Below are 18,942 nucleotides of genomic sequence, written 5' to 3' on the forward strand. Positions count from 1 at the left end.
CTCTAAATGAACTTAACAATAATACCACCCTGCTGCAGAACCGCAGAAGCTACGTGTTTACAAACGGTGTCACTGCCTGTGTCACTCCGGGAAAGCACTTGGTTGGCCCGAAACTAAACAGAATGGCGGCGCCCACCGGAGCGAACTGCTGCCCGTCGAGTTAAAGCCACAGCGGTCATTACTCTTGTCTTCTGAGGCTGAAAACAATCATATAGCAAATAATGGACACCGTAGGAGAGGACGAACCGGACCCTATAAAGCTCAAGTCCATCAAGAACAATAAAACCTTCACAGTGCCTCAAAATGATAGGGTAAGAGAAGCTCCGTGTGGAGTGACCATACCCTGTTCAGGACTCCGGTAGTTTAACGATAGCCTGCTATCCCCGATGGTACATCACTCATTGAACAAAAGTTAACACTGATCACATATCTAGATGGGTTAGTCAGGAATTCGGCACATATTTGAAAAAGGCAACCTACAGTATTATAGGAAAAATAGATGTCACTGTGAAGCTGTCTTTCTCTCAATCACAACCGTCATACAACACTTTATGATGCATAGCAAGAGCACTGTGAACGGGCTACTGTATTAGAGCATCCCTTAAAATGTTGTAGAAGTTGCAAATTGAACCAGGATTGAGATTCTTAAAAGCTATTGACGATTGGCCGACCCTGTCTGATAAAGAGGCAGTCAGTGTTCACTAATAAGCAAGGTAGTCAATAAAATGGCTGATTTTTAAATGGAGTTTGGCATTACTCTTTCTGTGTTAGATATCCTAACTGAGCTAATGAGTTCACACTGTGGAAAAGTAATTCATTAGCAAGACACTTTTGCTTTGTAGCTTACTTAACTTTCAAGGTGAAGTCTGTACACTTAACTACTTCATTCATTGTCTCCAGCATCAGCCAATCTCATTACTGGCTTCCACCAACACGTAAGCACCAGACTATCCACGTCATCAGATTCCTCTGTACATCCTTGCCTTCACGATGCCTCTTTTAGGACTTTGTAAACATCTTTGCAATAGCCTGTGCATTGGCAAGTTGTTTTGTTTTCCAGTTAAGTAATGGCAAATTCCCCACAGAGCCAATTCTTCTTAGTGGATCAAGGCCACTGTTTCCTTTGATAATCACAATTACATCCCTCTATTGATGTCTTGTTGGTCATCACTTCATTTCAACTTCACTAAATATTCACCTAAGTTGATTTGAATACACAAAACAGTCATATGTCACATTGAGCTATCCAGAGAAAAAGTGCATCTTCCTAGTGTCTGTCCATTAAGCACATTTATTCTTTAAGCGTTATCCTTTAGAGCAGTGGTTCTCAACCTTTTTGGTGTCAAGGACCCCCGAGTTGATACAAATCAGGCAGACCTGTATATAATAAGATGTCGTCTCAGGGATTCCTTTAGGTAATTTTGTGATCAAAATGTGCTGACTACAAGTCTTAACTACTGCTGCAGACGAGCATGACGCATACAGTCCACTGACGTGAAGAGGGTCTGTGTGCCTTCTCTTGATCTTTTCACTCTCTCTTTCAGTTTGGGAGCTGCAGAAGTGTCAGAGAGTTTGAGAAACTCAACCGCATAGGAGAAGGAACTTATGGCATTGTGTGTAAGTCATTAAGACTATAGAAAGGTTCGACCAAGAAACCAAAATAGCAGACCATTTTAAGTGCTAACTAGATAACTGTCTCTTGTTCCTAATATAGACCGAGCCCGGGACACCAAGTCAGATGAGATTGTCGCATTGAAGAAGGTCCGGATGGACAAAGAGAAAGATGGTAAGAGCTCTAAGGCTGAGTCATATGTGTGTGTGTTTTTAGAGTGCTTTAAATCTGGTGTTTGTGTATGTACAATATGTCCATTAAGATTTTGATATCTCCATATAGATACATGTGGACATTTTGGCCTGATGGTGGCGCTAGAGGAGTTGAGCTAGTAGTTCTTGCTCTGGAACAGTGATAGACGTAGCACCTAACCTTATCATCCTGCGATCCTTCTGTCCACCTTTAGTGTTAATGAATTCATAAATTGAATCCCAAGTTTGTTTACAGGAATTGTCCCATGGTGTTCAAAAATCCCTGAGCACTTTCATTCCAAGTTTTCTTATTGTTTCTGTAGTTTGGTTTTTAAAATGAGCTGTAAGAGTTGTTGACCCTGCTCTTTCTCTGTCAGGGATCCCCATCAGTAGCCTCAGAGAGATCACCCTGCTGCTGAGACTGAGACATCCCAACATAGTGGAGCTGAAAGAAGTGGTTGTTGGCAGCCAACTGGAGAGGTAGCACACACACACACACACACACACACACACACCATCATGATGTTAGTGTGTAAAGTGAAGCAAATGCCCAAGTGTCTTAAATCTGCATTCTTTCTAATGGCCAGCAGGGGGCAGCTCCATGGGCTGCAATAACACACTGATAGTATTGAGTCTTATGGAGAAATGAAACAACTTCTCACTTGATTTATTATCTCAGTAAACAGTTTCCTAATGAGTTTATGGTCTCAATCTCTAGTTTCAGTCTTCTTCCATACAGCATGATGATCATTTAGTAAATGATGGTCCCATTTAGAGTAAAATAGACAATAAAGCAGGGTATGAAAACATGTGTGACCATGCAAGCCACCATTGTTTCCTGCTACGAGCACGTTGCCTCAGTCACCACTGCTGGCTCCAAAAAACGACATGGTGACAGCCAGAATGCTGAACTCAAGGCTTCAAAATGGTACTTCACAAACCAATAGGTGACGTGATGGATTGCTTTGCTAGCATCTTTGATAAACCAACAGAGACTTCTCACTGTTGAACAACTATGATACTTTCCTAGTTGTGTCCTCGCTTGGTGTATTTCATGTTCAACAGCAATGTAACTATTCACATTCTGGACTATTTGAGTTATCTGCAAGGTCTATAGTCGTTCATGTTGCTGTAACTTCAGTCACCACAACCTGTTTTACTGTAAAACGTGATCATCTGTTTAACTGTAATTGTGTGTTTCTTATGTGTTTCAGTCTGTTTCTGGTGATGAGTTACTGTGAACAGGACTTGGCCAGTCTGCTGGAGAACATGCAGACACCATTCTCTGAGGCTCAGGTAGGACAGAGTGAAGTTCCTTTAACTCTCATTCACCCACAAAACCAGCATTTACTGTTTTGTACTTTGTTTTCAACCTTGTTTTTGGGACCCATGATGTCCAATGGTCGATCTAAGGTGTCCAAAGGTTGATAAAAGGTTAAACAAGGGAAAAAATAAAGATATGTTATGCAGAACAGCATTTACATTTACAAAAAACTATGAGGGCCCCTTCCAATCCACTCAGTGACTCCTGGTTGTAAATTCCTCCTCTTGACAAGACATCACCATTTGGTCTGCATGACTCCTTAACTGCTGGTTCAGTTTGTGTTGTCTGCATTGTAATACTTTCTTTTCTTCTCTCCCTTTTCAGGTCAAGTGTATTGTCCTTCAGTTGCTCAGAGGCTTGGAGTATCTCCACCACAACTTCATTATACACAGGTCAGTCCCAGACAATTACTGGAAAAAAGCAGTGACACTTATTTTTATCTATTGTGTTTATATAGCTTGTTAGTTGACTTACTATAATATCTGGTCAGCTAACCATCAACATATAAAAGATGGACATCTGGGGGGGGGGTTGAGATGTTTTGGCTTCACTTCTGGAAAGCTATCTTATCATCTTTCTTTATTTATGTTGATGGTCTTGTTGACACATCTAATGAACTCGTAGTAGTAGTAGTAGACTAAATGTCTGTCTCGATAAGTGTTATATATTTTAGTCATTATTTATGCAAAACCTGTTCTTAGGGGCTCACCTGGTAGAGCTGGTGCCCCATTTACCAGGGCTGAGTCCTTACTGCAGCAGCCGTGGGTTTGAATCCGATCTGCGGCCCTTCGCTGCGTGTCATCCCCTCTCTCTCTACCCCTTTCCTGTCACTCTTCAGCTGTCACTATTAATTAAAGGCAAAAAAACCCCCAAAAAACCCGTTCTCAGACTTCTATTGTTAATTTGTAAGTTGTACTAGCATATTTCTGTTTATAATGGCTTAATACAAAATAATTAATTTCAGACTCTTTTGGAAACAAATACACATTTTATAGAAAGGTGTATAGAAAAATATAGAAAACATAGCTACATAACATAGCTAACAACGTTAGCTGTAATGTTAGCCTCCTGGCTATTGTTCACCTTCATCCTGGCTGGCAGCAGCTTTCTGAGCTGAAAAGGTCATCACATTGTTATTTGGGTCTAAAGCCCTTGGCAGCTCCCTCTTTCTTAGTCTTCTTTCTTTTCTGGCATCCCAGTTTTTGTGCAGGTCCTGGCATAGCAAGGACATTGTTCAACATTAGCTAGTAGTTAGTTTAGATCAGTACATGTCTCAGGTCATGTGGCCGGCTGGCCTCGGTTCCCTTTCGATGTTTTGACGTCATTAAGCCAGCCAGGCAGGTGGATTAACTTCGAGCACTGATCTGGTTTTTGCTGAGATGCAAAGGTTAGAAGTGGAACTAAGGACATGATTTGAGTTCAGAGAGAGATGAAGGTCTGTTCTTACTCAGATGGAAAAAAGGCTGATGGAAATTTAACACAAAAGATGTGCTGATGCAGATGACTTAAGGAACAGAAACAGACCAGTGTGTAGGATTTAGTGGCATCTAGTGGTGAAGTTGCAGATTGCAACAAACTGAATACCTGCCTTCCAAGAGTGTAGAAGAAATTACATTGGCTGTGGAAAGCACAAAAGATTGTATGTAGAGCCAGTGTTTGGTTTGTTCCTTCTGGGCTGCTGTAGAAATATTGTGGTTCAACATGACGGCCTCTGTGAGGATCCGCTCCCTCTGTAGATAAAAACTCATATTAAAGTAATTAAAACACCTTTATTCAGGTGATTATACACTAATGAAAACATACCTATGAATATTATATTCCATTTCTGCCAACAGATCCTCCTAAATGTTACACAATACAACATTTTGAAATCGACAAATACATGACACAGGGAGGGGGTACATATTGAACGTATTGTGTCCTCAGGCAGCTGTCTCATTATCTACTTCAATCTTGTTATCAGGGACCTGAAGGTGTCTAATCTGCTGATGACGGACAAAGGCTGCGTTAAGATCGGTGAGTCATCACCACCCCTGCAGCCCCTCTCTTTATTGTACACACAACACTCTCTCTCTAGACCCTTGATTCAGATTTTATCAAGGAAAACGCTGATAAAATGACCAAACCCAACAAGCTCAGACTCTTTCCTCCCTAAACACGCAGCCACAAGCCCATTGAGTGCTGCAGGGATCATCTCGGTAGTTGGCATCACCCTGGTGACGCCCTGGTTGGACAAAACACCAATGGGAAAATTGCTAATTCTGAAAATTGCAGAAAATAAGCTTTGTGTTGAACAAAGGTTTGATACTTTGTTTAGCAAGATAGTCTTTACAGAAGAACACCACTTTCAAGATTTTTGAAGCTTAAATGCAATTACTGAAGTAAAAAGTTAACATTGGGCTATAAATGAACTACATCAAGGTGGCATGACTTCCGTGTCACTAAACTTTTAAGTGTTTGACGTGCTGATGTTAAATGTCACCGACAACCTGTGTTATCTTGTTTAGCCACTTCTCTTCAGTGAAGTCTCTTAATGTGTAAACCACAGACCTTATTTCAGGCATCTAACCAAAAATACATTGATGTGAGGGATTTGAGTGCAAAAATGCTAATTCAGTTCAGCATTTAGGATTCCTACAGCACTCTATTAGTTCCCACAGCTCACAATCATATAGTTCCATTTAAAAAGGCTCAGTGATTTCCTAAAACAGCTGGTCACTGTTGTTTAATGTAGAGAAAATGGTGCATTTGTCAGGCACTATTTTCAGCAGAATCCTTGTTGCTGTTCTTAAAGCTGTTGTTTTGGACTAAAAACACCATGCCTGAGTGTAGGCTGGCAAAACCAACATTTTATTAACCTTTCTAGTGTGTGTATGTAAACTTGTATTAATGGGATCCTTTATCTAGTTTTTACAGTTATGTCTTTCTATTTTCTTTTCATATTTTGTAATACTTTCTAGTTTCATACATTGTATGTCTCATTTTCTAGTCATATTTTACACTTTGTCAAGTGTCAAAAAATGCATGAGTGCTGACAAGATTTCTTCATTGGACAAAAAATCTTAACTCAAGGTCTACTAACTAGGTTTCTCTGGAGCTTTCAACCACATCTCATGGTCTTCATCAGCAGATGGTATTGGCCAAGTAATAGTATTTTGGCAAAAGCTTTTAAACACATTTTACTGACTTTATCAACTAAGGAAACACCTGCTGATGAAGACCAGGACATGTGGATTAAGGCTTTAGAAAAGCTAATAAAAGAGAAAAGCCTCTGTCACCTGGCCTTTGAAGATTTTTGATGGTAATGTTTTTTAACACATGAAGAATTGATAACTTTAGAATGAAAGTAATTGATAGTTGCAGCTCTAGTATGTACACATGAATTATTAGTAGTGGTGGTATCATTATGGATCTGGTTTTTGTTTCTTAATGCCATACAGCTGATTTTGGGTTGGCCAGGATGTACGGCATCCCCCAGCAGCCCATGACACCTCGAGTGGTCACACTGTGGTGAGTGCCTACTGGGCCTCGGCCATGTTCACTGTAAATGCCCCTTTAGCCGTGTGTGTGTGTGTGTGTGTGTGTGTGTGTGTGTGTGTGTGTGTGTGTGTGTGTGTGTGTGTGGGGGGGTGTGTGTGTGTGTGTGTGTGTGTGTGTGTGTGTGACCTTTTGTGCTGCTTACGCTGTGCTTGTGCAGCCTCAGTGGAAACTGATCCTTTAAATCTCTCTCAGTAATCCTCTTGTTATTAGCTCCGTTGCCCGGGGCCGGTCAGGTCTCTGTCACTATGTGCTCCTCCCTCCACTCTGTCTGCAGGTACAGAGCTCCAGAGCTCCTTCTAGGGACCAAGACCCAGACTACAGCTCTGGACATGTGGTGAGGCTTCAACCTCTGGCATTATGAGAACATACATACATTATTCACACATACAAGTCCACTTTTCACGCTATTCACATCTTAGAACTGAGTGGACCAACACCTAGGCTTATCTGAATCACACACTGAACCCATTAATGACCACTGTGTTTTATATGTTGTTTCCTGTTAGAGGTGGAAGCACAAGATCTGCTGTGTAAACTGTCAAAACATGGCTACACATGACAAAATCCAACTTTTTGATTCTGTGTATTTATTCTGCCTCAATTGGTAGACACAGTTTTTTAAAATGCAAAAGTTTCAGCCAGTACTTGAATGCTGTAAATGAAATGATACAATTCCACTGTGGACATTAATGGGTTAATCCACAAGTTTTCTTATCCTTCATCACAATCAGGGATTTTGCAGAGTTCCTCTCACACAACATAAGAAGCCAATGGGATACGATGGCACAAACACTGATCTTGCTGTGATGTTTCCCTGCACAGGGCTGTAGGCTGCATCCTGGCCGAGCTGCTGGCTCACAAACCTCTGCTGCCCGGAACCTCTGAGATCCAGCAGGTGGACCTGATAGTCCAGCTGCTGGGAACACCCAACGAAAACATCTGGCCGGTGAGACTTCTCTTCGGCATAAACTTGTCTGTGATATCTGATGAGGAATATGCCAAACTGGATTTGTGTGTGTCTGTGTGTGTCCCAGGGTTTCTCTCAGCTGCCACTCATCGGTCAGTACAGTCTGAGGAAGCAGCCGTACAACAACCTGAAGAATAAATTCACCTGGCTGTCTGATGCTGGACACAGGCTGCTCAACCTGCTCTTCATGTACAACCCACAACGCAGGTACAGACACACACGCACAGACACGCACAGACACAGACAGACACACTATGTGAGGGGATTCAGGCCATATCATGTACACCTGTACGTGTGTCTGCCTCTTTCTCCTATGGAAACAGGTGCCTGTGTGCAGGTGTTAGGCTTTAGGTTCAGTACTTGAGTAAAGATACTTTCCACTGCCCATTATGCCCATGATACAGTATTTAGATTCTTCATATCAGGAAGTTAGCAGTTCACTGCCCACTCAGTGATATGGATTCATTCAAAGTGCTGTTTAAAAGCCTGCTGATGTCATGATGATGCTGCGCTGGAGACCATCATTCCTTGTTACTATGGAATGACCCAGCTGTTTCCTAGAAGTATGAAGGATCTGCAATTCCGTTCCTCTAGTCCGGTGGCGTTGCCATGGTTACTGCAAGGTTGCAATCAAGATCGTGTGCCTCCTCCCTGTGACTGAAAATAGTTGAAGCTACCAGCGATGTTCTCAGGTCGACATGGTTAGATAATGTGTCGTTTGTTTCTGGGTGTAATCAGGATGATTACTCAGATAGATCCATGGCACAAGTCACACTTTATATACACCGACACACACTATGTATTAAATTCCTGATTATAAATATTGAGGAATGATCAATCAATAAGCATTTCTTAGTTAGAGAGAGATTAGTTGTGTTTCTGAGGTTCACACACTCTCTTGTGTGTGACAACAGGTGGTGAGTCATCCTTTCAGTGACCTCAAACTGCTCCTCTGAGGAACTCAAGGGGTCTCTGAAGTCCCACATTCTACTGCTAGTCACTTAGATTGACAATAACACACACTTAATTTGACCGTGTCAGAGATCTTCCCTGGGTTCCACATCTGAAGGCTTCAACAGTATCGTTATATTTATCATAAATTCACAAAAAAGGCTATACATACCAGATTCACTGCATTTTGCAGAACAGCAGCATCTCAGACCAAAACAATAGGACAGAAAGAAAACATGAACAAAATTGACTTTGTCCACTGAAGTTTTTCAGGCACAGATTGTGTCTGACAACATTATGGAAAGGATCCCTACAGAGATAGAGCTTCTGTTTAACCAGAAAGAGCCGTAATATCACTATCACTCTCCACCAGACTCCATAGACAAAAATGGTCATTTTACCTCACATATTATTGTAACTGCGATAGCAACACAGGCAGAGGGAGTGAGACACTATGACTCCACTGTATCTTTACAGTTCTTAAGAGCTATCAGTGACTGATTCTTGTCTGTTTTCCTGCCCCAGAGCTACTGCCAAAGACTGTTTGGAGAGTTCGTACTTCAAAGAGAAACCTCTACGTGAGTAAAGTGATTTTGTACAATGTATCAGCTGTACTCCCCGCCGTCTGATGTACTGCAAGTCATTAATCTTTTGCATCCGCTTCTCTGTGCAGCCTGCGAGCCAGAGCTGATGCCAACTTTCCCCCACCATCGTAACAAGCGGGCCGCTCCTCCGGCGGAGAGCCACTCGAAGCGGAGCAAAGTGTGATGAAGATGAAAATGGCGTTGAGACATTTAAGTCAGAGACGAGCCTGTGGCGGTGGCATTCTCAGAAATGTGCATTGAAAGGATGGATGTTGGTTTCTGTTCACACGCGGTTTCTGTTTAACTCTGTGGCACAGATTAAAACCTTGTTGAACTGTTGACACAGAACTCTGCAGCGTTCAGTATAATGTTGCAGAGAGCATGTGGTACTTTGAAAAGGCTGTAACTGCACATTATACACATAGATGCAGTGGTTTGCAGGACTGTGTTGTGCTCATAGGCTCAGTAGAAATCTTGTTAGTATTTGTTATTATTCATATTGCTGCCAAGGTGAAGGAAATGAGGACGAAACTGCCTTGATGAATATGCCAAGGCTGTGTCCATTGTGTCGAGCATGTCACATTTTAGATGTGCTATTATAACTGCTATTCTGTGATCCGTTTCAACCTAACATGAAAACTGTGAAAAGGCATGGCAAGTAGGAACTTGACCGACTTGCTTGAGCGCTGCACACGAACCTCTTAGGAGTTTTTTAAACCGCATTAAAGAAAATAAGATTGAAGTAGAAGAATCTTCCCTGAAAGATTTTGTGGAAAAATAGTAGTATGTGTTGCTGACCAGCTGTGTGTCCTGTCCAAGTGTCCTTGAGGTAAAATACTGAACCCAAGAATCTACTCGCTTCCAGTTAGTTGTTATAGTTCAACATTTTGGGAAATAGACTTTTTCACTTTATCACTTGGTTTGTGGAGTACCGTTTTAAAGCCTCGAGTTTGGCATTGTGGCTGTCACCATGACAGTTTTTCAGAGGTAACAGCGGTGACGTACTTTGCTTAGTTTCAACTCGTATGTAACACCAAACAATGGCTGCTCATATAGATATAGATATATCTATCTCAATCAATCACAAGGTAGCCCCGCCCTAAAGCATACCCTGCTTTATCGTCTATTTTACTCTAAATGGGACCATCATTTACTGAATGATCATCATGCTGTATGGAAGAAGACTGAAACTAGAGATTGAGACCAGAAACTCATTAGGAAACTGTTTACTGAGTTCATAAATCAAGTGAGAAGTAGGCTCATTTTCCCATAAGACTCAATACTAACGAACTTCTTTTTTTCACCCTATGGAGCTGCGCCCTGCTGGCTGCAGGTTTAAGATGCATTATATTGGTTTCACTTCACAGACCCCAAAGCTCTGTCCACTATATTTAGTCAATGGTTAGATGATCCAACTTTGGGTGAAAAAGTGAATAGAATAAGCATATTTCCCAAAGTGCTCTCTTGAAGAGCCTCATCTTGAATGCCCATAATGTACTGTACATGAACAGTGGCCTCTTTAGTAAATAACTGATAAGTGCTGTAAACTGGTAGACTTGTGTTCAGGCGGTCAGTAAACAGGTAGAGAACATGACTGATGGGATAGAGTCTGAGACTGCTGCTTTAGAGCCTCTTCACATGTTTAAAGCCCCAGCTATTGAACATAATAAACATGTCAAACCAGCAACTGTGGCTTTTTTTCATTTGAAATGTCAGTTTTTATTAATGCAGGATAAATTAGTAGTAATGGTTACATGGCCAGCGGCAGGTTAAGTTCCCTTACAGGGACGTTAATCACTTGACCTTCCACTGGACCACTGTGTACCTCCACAAACACACAGCACTGAGCTATCACAAGAAGTCCCATCACCGAGTTCGCCAGACAAGCCTGTTGTCCTGATAGTGAGAGGTCAGAGAGCTGGTACAGAACAAACATCCAATAGCAGTTTGATTTAAAAGACCATTTAAAACTGTCTGACCCTGCTTCTTGAGAGCCAGCGTGGCCAGCTCCTCACCGTCAGCTCACTGACAACAGGACAAACGCTTTATGAGCTTGAGGAAGAAATGGATGGTTGTGTCTGTCTCACATTAAAACTTGGTGTGTATATTTGCCTCCCAAAAGAAAAAACACAGGACTTTGACTGGAGCTCCGTCATGAAACATCAACAAAGGAAACACTTCAAGTGTAAACATACTGTATCTCTATTAGTCAGTCAAGTTACATGTGATCACACATGTGGTATAAATAGTGTTCTGTGACACTGCGGAACAATGTATGCCAGGGCAAACTAAACAAAATCTAAATGTTCAGATTGAAAGAGATGCGCTTGATTGAGCTGAGAACTGAGGTTCAACGCTGAACAGACTGCAACACAAACATCAATAAAATCAAATCCAACAAAAAGTCCTGACAGTCCGGCTCAGTGCTCTCATTTGAGCCGATTTAAAATTCAAAGTTCATTCCTGACATTGGAAACGTCGGATGAGCACAATCTCACCACTAGGTCTATTCAGTAGTTGTTGTGGAACTTTTGTTCATGTTGCACGATCTACATCAACACAGTGAGAGTGATCAAGAGTTTGCTATGGAATTGTAGATTTCTCTTTTTTTCCTGAACATCTTAGGACTTCTCATCCATGCTGGCTTAAAAGCCCACTTATGAACATCGTGTGATATAATCAAAAGCTCCAGAACAGTTACTAAATACAAACTTTGAACCTTAGCTTTTAAGCCAACATGGATGAGAAGTCCTAACAGAAAAAAAAATGTAATCAATACCACAAGTGGGCTCACTCCATCTACTGAGAAAGAACATGTACCGAAAGCTCCAGAGCAGCTACTAAATGAACACTGTGGTTGTTACAGAGCAACTAGAGGATTTTTAAAAAACTCAATCAAGCACGTCTCTCGTATTGTAAATGTTGAACATGAATGCCTCGCTCACACTGCTAGCGCTGAGGTACAGGCCGGATCGATTCATTCAACCCTTCCATTAAATAACAACATAACAGGGCTCTCGACATATAGACAAACACATTAAGACACAAGTTCAATAAAAACACTGAGATGCATTCACACACTTGCATGCCTGGCAGGAGAGCTATCTTCTTCTTTTGTTTCTTCTTCAGACGTCGCTGTCCTTCATTGCGATCCAAAGCAAAGTGCACAATGGCAACAAAATGTACAGTCCTTCAGTCAGATAGAATCTGCTCCGAGGGGGGGCAGACTCTACGCGTTTAGATTCAAATGCGGCTTTCCTCGCATCGATGCAGGTTAGATGAGAAGTTCTTGTAGTGATTACGCTGTAGCTGTGTCTGAAATGGGAGGGGACAGACGTGGGCTCTATTGTCCAACTACCAAATCACACCAAGGTTTTCTATTGCAGCATTTGGTCAACTTCCTCTAAGGATTCAAAAACACTGGCCTGGATGATGAGAAGTAAGAAATACGACATTTCTCTCTCTGTTGGAACAGACCAGTCATTGTATTTTGAAATCTGTGAGAGGCAGTGAACCAAGCACTTAGCAGAGAGATGAAAGCCTACAGGATGGTAAAGGGGGTGGGGGGTTAATGGGAGCAGTTTGACCCTTCTGGTGGCCCTGGGGAGAGGTGGGGCTCTGTCTCTCAGCCCTCCATCCCAAAGTCCTCTGTGAACTTCTTGACCTTCAGCAGATCTTCAGTGTTGACTGTGGGACGGGTGGTGGACAGAGAGCGCAGCATGTCCGACTGCAAAGGAAGCAGGAGAGCACACATTGAGTTCCTCCATCCACTTTACGCCCTGTCTGACTGCCACCGGTTGAACTCTGTTACTGTGGATCATGTGTAGGAATAGGATCCATTCTATCTGACAGACACTGAGGGGTACAGCTGAGAGGCTTTTGGACTGACAATGGCGCTGTGGGAAACTAAACTAAAAAGTATGGAAAAACATTTTACTTAACTGAAATAAAAATAAATGCTAGTTTTCCTTTTTTCTGAAGCTAGACTTTAGAAAGAATCCAACGGGCCTGAATGAAAACAACCAATCAGAGCCGGAAATATGACAAAAGTTACTTTTATAAAAGTAACCTACTGCAGCTTTAAATAAATTGTATTTGTATTTGCACCGGTCCAACTTCAGCAGCAGAAACAGATGATTTGAGCTGTTATGGTGTGTTGTTGTTGCTTGTCCCACACTTACTTATATAATTTTGTGTGAATGAATTGTCTGGTGATCTGGTGTATGTTGTTGTGTTATGTTGTTCTCAAACCTAATTTCCCCACACAGATCAATAGTTTAGTTTTATCTCATAAATATCAACGTCACAGTATTAGGTTTATGGACGGAGTGTGTTCCATTCAAAAATGATGGCGCTTTAGTCCAGTTTAGTGGAATTTTCTTGTCTAGTAGTTACTATGGTGATCTGAAGTGAAGAGCTGCAGCATTGTTGTGTGTATCTCACCATGCAAACTATGGGCTCTAGTAGCTTATCACTAGGCACATCCATCCAGGTCAGCTCTATGGCTGCAGGGTCACCGGGGGAACAAGGAGTCAAGAGGTCGTCCACCATCACCTGGTTGTTGCTTCGGGATGGGCCGCGAACCTGTACGAAGAAATAAGAAGAGAAGAAGAAGATATACTTTATTAATCCCCGAGGGGAAATTGTTCTTTTCACTCTTTGTTTAGCCCACACACACACACACACACACACACACACACACACACACACACACACACACACACACACACACACACACACACACACACACACACACACACACACACACACACACACACACACACACACAGGCTGAAATACACACTTCATGCACTTGTGGACATGCAAACAGGGAGAGAGATGGTGGAGTGATGGGGCTGCAACGTCCCTACACACTGAGCTACTGCCGCCCCATAAAGCTCAGTAGTAATGGGAAGATTATTAACAGGATTAAAGATTTAACATGCTGTTTTCAGTAGAGTTTAGTGTCACCTTTTTGAAGTGCGTGGCAGACTGGACCTTCCGAACAGGCTGCATGAGAGCGTCCCGGACAATGATGCTGATGTCTGCGCCGGAGTAGCCGTCTGTTTTGCGGGAGAGCTGCCGCAGGTCGGCCTCGCTCAGGCTGTGTGGCGTGTTGCCCAGATGAAGACGAAACATCTGAGTCCGAGCTGGCTCCTCCGGCAGAGGGATGTAGATACGCTTCTCAAATCTGACACACGACAGAGGACAAGTTCCATTCAATAGCACGTTCATCAGCTGTTTAGAACACAGTTAACATAAACGCCGTGCTTGCAGGTTTCAGACACATTTCAAATTTTAAAGAGCTTCTGAAAGCTGCCTGAGGCTGAGTTTCAGACCAAAGAGAGCCCAGCTAACATTAGCCGGCTCACTTAAAGCTCCAGTGTGTAAGGTTTAGTAGCATGTAGCGGTGTAGTCGCAGCTCAGTTGCCTCACCCTCCCTTTCCAAGCATGAGAAATAAACTACGGTGGCTGCGAAATGCACAAAAAAATGCAAACAGCCCTATCTAGAGCCAGTGTTTGGTTTGTCCGTCCTGGGCTACAGTAGGAACATAGCGGTTAAACATGGCAGAAAACACATCAATTCTTATTTTCAGGTCATTATACACTAATGAAAACATACCTATAAATGTTATTGAATAGTTCATTTATGTCAATAGACTTGACTCACAACAGACTTACACTTGGAAAGAGAGGGTGAAATGAATGAGTTGCAATTTGCAACTACAGCTCTAGATGCCACCAAATCCTACACACTGGCCCCTTAAAGTGCTAGATTTATGGGATTTAGACATTTGGACATGTATTGACCTGCAGATACCTGTATATGCCATGTGAATTGTTAGTTTGAAAAATTATGCTCAGACTTCTTCTATTACTTCCTACTAAAAACTCCCATGGACTGACAGGACCCAGCAGGTGTGTCATATGTCCTGTTCTGACACTGACACTGTTGTTGTCTTTGCATGTCTATTGAAATATACTTGAGTTAAAAAGGTTAAATTGGTGATTTACTGCCCAACTGGAACTCCCCTCTAGTACTACTTGCCAATGAATTATGGTCTTTAATGAATTTAACTGTGGAGTATTGACGCGACCTCTGACCTTCTGCGGATGGCAGCGTCTAGCACCCATGGGATGTTGGTGGCCCCGAGCACCAAGATACCATCGTTGTTGTTTCCCACACCTACAAAAACCAGAGAGCTGCGGTCAACTCTGATGCAGGGTTATGTATTTGCATATTTACGATGACTTTGTAGTTTTCTACTGTCACTTGTACAGTACATACAGTATACATGATCTGACACTGCATTCAGTGTGCGTCAGTCAGATTGTCTCATTAGGCTCACCCTGCATCTGGACCAAGAACTCTGTCTTGATGCGGCGGGCAGCCTCACTCTCGTTCTCGTTCCTGGAGCCACACAGCGAGTCCACCTCGTCGATGAAGATGATCGAGGGTTTGTGCTGGCGAGCCAGGTCAAACAAGTTCTTCACCAGCCTGGGAGACACAGGGTGAGATGGAGAGAGACGCAATATTATTAGTGACTCCAAACAAGACTGAGAGTGCCGTCAGTCTGTTGCAGTCCATCATTACACTGTGTTTGAGCGGTTTCAAAAATATGATACGTCCTCTAGTCTCTATGATTCACTCATGTTATTTTTGATTAAAATATTAAAAAGAGAAATAAGTGTAAATACTGTAAAATGTATTTTTCTATGACTATTATTAACTAAGTCAGAGTGTTTCTATAACAATAATACAATAATATAAAAATAATAATATGATTAAGAGTCAGGTTTACATTCTAATTAGGCTGATAACACCTAATAAAATGAACATCTTTAGTTCTTTACAACAATAAACTGTTCCTGTCTAGAGTGCAGCTTCAGAGAGCAGCCACCCCAGGAAGAGACGTACTTCTCACTCTCTCCCAGCCACTTGGACATTAGGTCTGAGGAGGAGACAGAGAAGAAAGTGGAGTTGTTGGCCTCGGTGGCTACGGCCTTAGCCAGATACGACTTTCCCGTGCCTGGGGGACCGAACAGCAGAATGCCTCTCCACGGAGTCCTCTTGCCTGACAACACAGAGAGTAGAAGTGATGGTCATGATGGGATACAAAAAATGACCAGAGTACTGTTCAACAGCCTGCTCTAGCATAAACAATAACTGAAACAGGGATGGAGGTTAACGTGATAACGAGAACTGCTGTGCCAACTAACAGTCACAAGAACCTCTTTAATCATTTCAGTGTCTCTCCATTCTCGTGTTTTTCCACCAAATGAGCTCCGGTTCATGAACTGATTCCATTCAAGATTTGTGAGACCTTGGTGCTATAAAGTGAATCAGCCCACGTTTCCACCAGTTTTGAATGGAACCATTGTATTCAAGGACACATCATCAACAGAGGGTGTTGCACACGCTGCTATATCTTCTTACCTTTCTGATGTCACTGTAGGATCATTGGTGGGTAACAAGTAGATCGCACAGTACCTGTGAAGAGGTGGGGGAACTTGATGGGCAGGATGACGGCTTCCTTCAGAGCTTCCTTAGCTCCCTCTAGTCCAGCCACATCATTCCACCTGACATTGGGTTTCTCCATTACAATAGCACCTGGACACAAAGGCAGAGCATGATTAAGACCGACAACAGCACCCCTGAAATGTACCTTTAAAAGGTTATTGTACATCTGTAGCCCTGGTACAAATATAACTCCACTGAACCAAGACTACTACAGCAAGCAAGGCTGCCATGCCTGATATATATAATGTCAATAACAAAACAAAGAAAAGTCATGTATAATTTTATTCTATTCTATAGGAAATGCAGGCATATGTTTACAACAGGATGCATGAGAGAGCTTTTTAACCATCTCCTGAAAACTCACAACAGGGAGTGGTAACATTGTTCCACAGCAGCTACACTGACACCGCTACCTGCAGATCTGTCTGCACACATTTCCGTTTATTGGCCTTGTGAGCACAGACAACAGCCAATGCCAATTATCTCAAAATGCAGATAATGGGCCTATCACTAATTGTAATGTGGACAACGTCGATTTAATATCAAAACATCACATAATCCAGCTTAATTCCCCTCATGCACATTTACTTACCCATAAGTTGCTCCTGCAGTTTCTTCTTCTCTGGATTTTCACCCTCGCTGTCACTATCACTCCTAGGTCAGACACAAACAGAGGTTAACACTAATACAGTAAAGTCCACAGACTTGAACATGTTTTCTGAAAGGGCAGAAGATGGGCAGCCTACTTGTCATTGCTCTGTGCCTCCTTGACGGGCTTTTTGCCCTGTTTGTCTTTATTTTTCAGATAGTCCTTAAGTTTCTCCGCTCGGTCCAGGTACTGCATGCACTTTGCTCGTATACTCTCCTTTGCCTTGTCGCTGTGGGCCTCATCTGAAGGAAAGAAATTCCATACGACAACGTGAGTGAAACCCACCGATGTTTGTACCAACAGAAGGGTGTTAAACCGGGTTGCAGTACTCACATTTGATGGCATGTAGGAAATATTCCACAGCATGCTGGTACAGGCGCAAGGCCTCTTCATAATTCTTTGCCTTGTCTTCCTCTGTGGCTTTGGTAACAAGATCAATCGCTTTCTGCAAAAGATGCAGAGGAATACAGTCAGAGGACAGATGACGATGGGAGGTAGATTGGGGGTGGAGACACAGAAGTGAGGCAGGGAATGTACACATGTTGCTAGTCATACTCCTATCAGTCTGCACATGTCAACACTGGAGCTTCAATCAAAGCCAAGCACAGTTATACAGCTAACACGTTTCTCTGATTCTACAACTGAATCTACTGTGCCATTCTAGAAGCCAATCTCCAGACTACAACGTTCCATGACGCCAGTCTTCGTTGTTCCGTGTTAACCGTGTGCGAGCAGCGGCCGCAGCCCAGCTGACGGTGAGACAGCGGCTGCTCCTGTCTCACTCATCCTCCCGGAGAGGTTCAACGTTAGCAAACCGCATATTCATGTGCCAGTTGTTAGATAATATCACTGCTTGTATACTGTGTTGCTAGTTGCAGTTAAATGTTAAATATTTCCAAGACAATGTAATGACAGCAGGGGTGTTCAGTTAACTAAACTGGCTTGCTAACAACGTTAGCGGGCTCTAGCGTCAGCTGTTCTGCTAGCATGTTAGCTCGCATTCAAGATGCTGTACGGGCTAGCATGCTAACGTTAGCTGGCAAACAGTAGCCTACCTGTAATGTTGACGTTGTCATTTCATCTCACTCTTCTGCTCTCCGCCCAGGTTTCTATCCTCTGACCCTACCCAGAGGTGGATACGTGAAGAAATGAACTCGTTAGCAGCCCTATGTTGTGAGGGGACAGGTTGCTCTTGACATGTCAGAACAGCGGCTAGTGCGTTAGCTAGTAGATATGACAGCTCTGCCTCGACCCAACGGAACCACAGCAACACTGCGTATACCGACAAGCTAGCTGATACATACAGACAGAACTTCCGGTTAAAACTTTCAGAATATTAGCGAAGGGCAAACATATGGCCTAAAAGTTACAGTGGACACATATTCTCCAACCCAGCCAAGAGCATGCTATAGCTAATATCTCGGCTAAATTAAAACTGCGAATTACTTTTATTGTTTTATTCTGTCCTATGACTAATACTGACAACTTGACGAATGGTAACGGTGGCAGTGCCTGAAGAGACTGCTGCTGCCGCCACCTGGCGGTCTAACTAGTGCCATAGCAGTGGCACCGCATAATAAGACAGGAAATACACATGCACTG

At 42.7% G+C, this 18,942-nt stretch overlaps 2 protein-coding genes across 2 annotated transcripts; one reads left to right on the plus strand and one right to left on the minus strand.

The window, feature by feature from the left end:
* Window positions 1-96: 96 nt before the first annotated feature.
* On the plus strand, window positions 97-10,856 carry cdk10 (cyclin-dependent kinase 10). The gene is made up of 13 exons (XM_051383303.1): window positions 97-311; window positions 1,545-1,617; window positions 1,715-1,786; window positions 2,181-2,283; window positions 3,018-3,099; window positions 3,452-3,519; window positions 5,091-5,143; window positions 6,568-6,637; window positions 6,942-7,001; window positions 7,490-7,613; window positions 7,702-7,841; window positions 9,111-9,163; window positions 9,259-10,856. The coding sequence occupies exons 1-13, from the start codon at window positions 222-224 to the stop codon at window positions 9,351-9,353; spliced, it is 1,083 nt and encodes a 360-aa protein (XP_051239263.1). The 5' UTR covers window positions 97-221; the 3' UTR covers window positions 9,354-10,856.
* Window positions 10,857-10,863: 7 nt separating this feature from the next.
* On the minus strand, window positions 10,864-18,733 carry vps4a (vacuolar protein sorting 4 homolog A). The gene is made up of 11 exons (XM_051383275.1): window positions 18,396-18,733; window positions 17,674-17,785; window positions 17,438-17,582; window positions 17,284-17,345; window positions 16,662-16,781; window positions 16,089-16,245; window positions 15,520-15,668; window positions 15,275-15,356; window positions 14,141-14,360; window positions 13,613-13,753; window positions 10,864-12,896 (listed from the first exon to the last, which is right to left on the minus strand). Exons 1-11 carry the CDS (start codon window positions 18,414-18,416, stop codon window positions 12,795-12,797), a joined length of 1,311 nt encoding a protein of 436 aa, XP_051239235.1. The 5' UTR covers window positions 18,417-18,733; the 3' UTR covers window positions 10,864-12,794.
* Window positions 18,734-18,942: the final 209 nt, after the last annotated feature.

Source organism: Dicentrarchus labrax, unplaced genomic scaffold, assembly GCF_905237075.1.
Source record: "Dicentrarchus labrax unplaced genomic scaffold, dlabrax2021, whole genome shotgun sequence".
In the NCBI taxonomy this organism is placed as follows: domain Eukaryota; kingdom Metazoa; phylum Chordata; class Actinopteri; family Moronidae; genus Dicentrarchus; species Dicentrarchus labrax.

What these genes read in the sequence shown, in the direction of transcription:
- vps4a (XM_051383275.1), bottom strand. Translation starts at nt 18,416, where the DNA reads ATGACAACGTCAACATTACAG. An exon ending in GAGGCACAGAGCAATGACAA is followed by an intron (nt 17,346 to 17,437) that starts GTAGGCTGCCCA and finishes TGTCTGACCTAG; the next exon opens with GAGTGATAGTGACAGCGAGG. An exon ending in CTGCCACGCACTTCAAAAAG is followed by an intron (nt 13,754 to 14,140) that starts GTGACACTAAAC and finishes TTCTTCGTACAG; the next exon opens with GTTCGCGGCCCATCCCGAAG.
- cdk10 (XM_051383303.1), top strand. Translation starts at nt 222, where the DNA reads ATGGACACCGTAGGAGAGGACGAACCGGACCCTATAAAGCTCAAGTCC. An exon ending in CAGTGCCTCAAAATGATAGG is followed by an intron (nt 312 to 1,544) that starts GTAAGAGAAGCT and finishes TCTCTCTTTCAG; the next exon opens with TTTGGGAGCTGCAGAAGTGT. An exon ending in CTTCAAAGAGAAACCTCTAC is followed by an intron (nt 9,164 to 9,258) that starts GTGAGTAAAGTG and finishes TTCTCTGTGCAG; the next exon opens with CCTGCGAGCCAGAGCTGATG.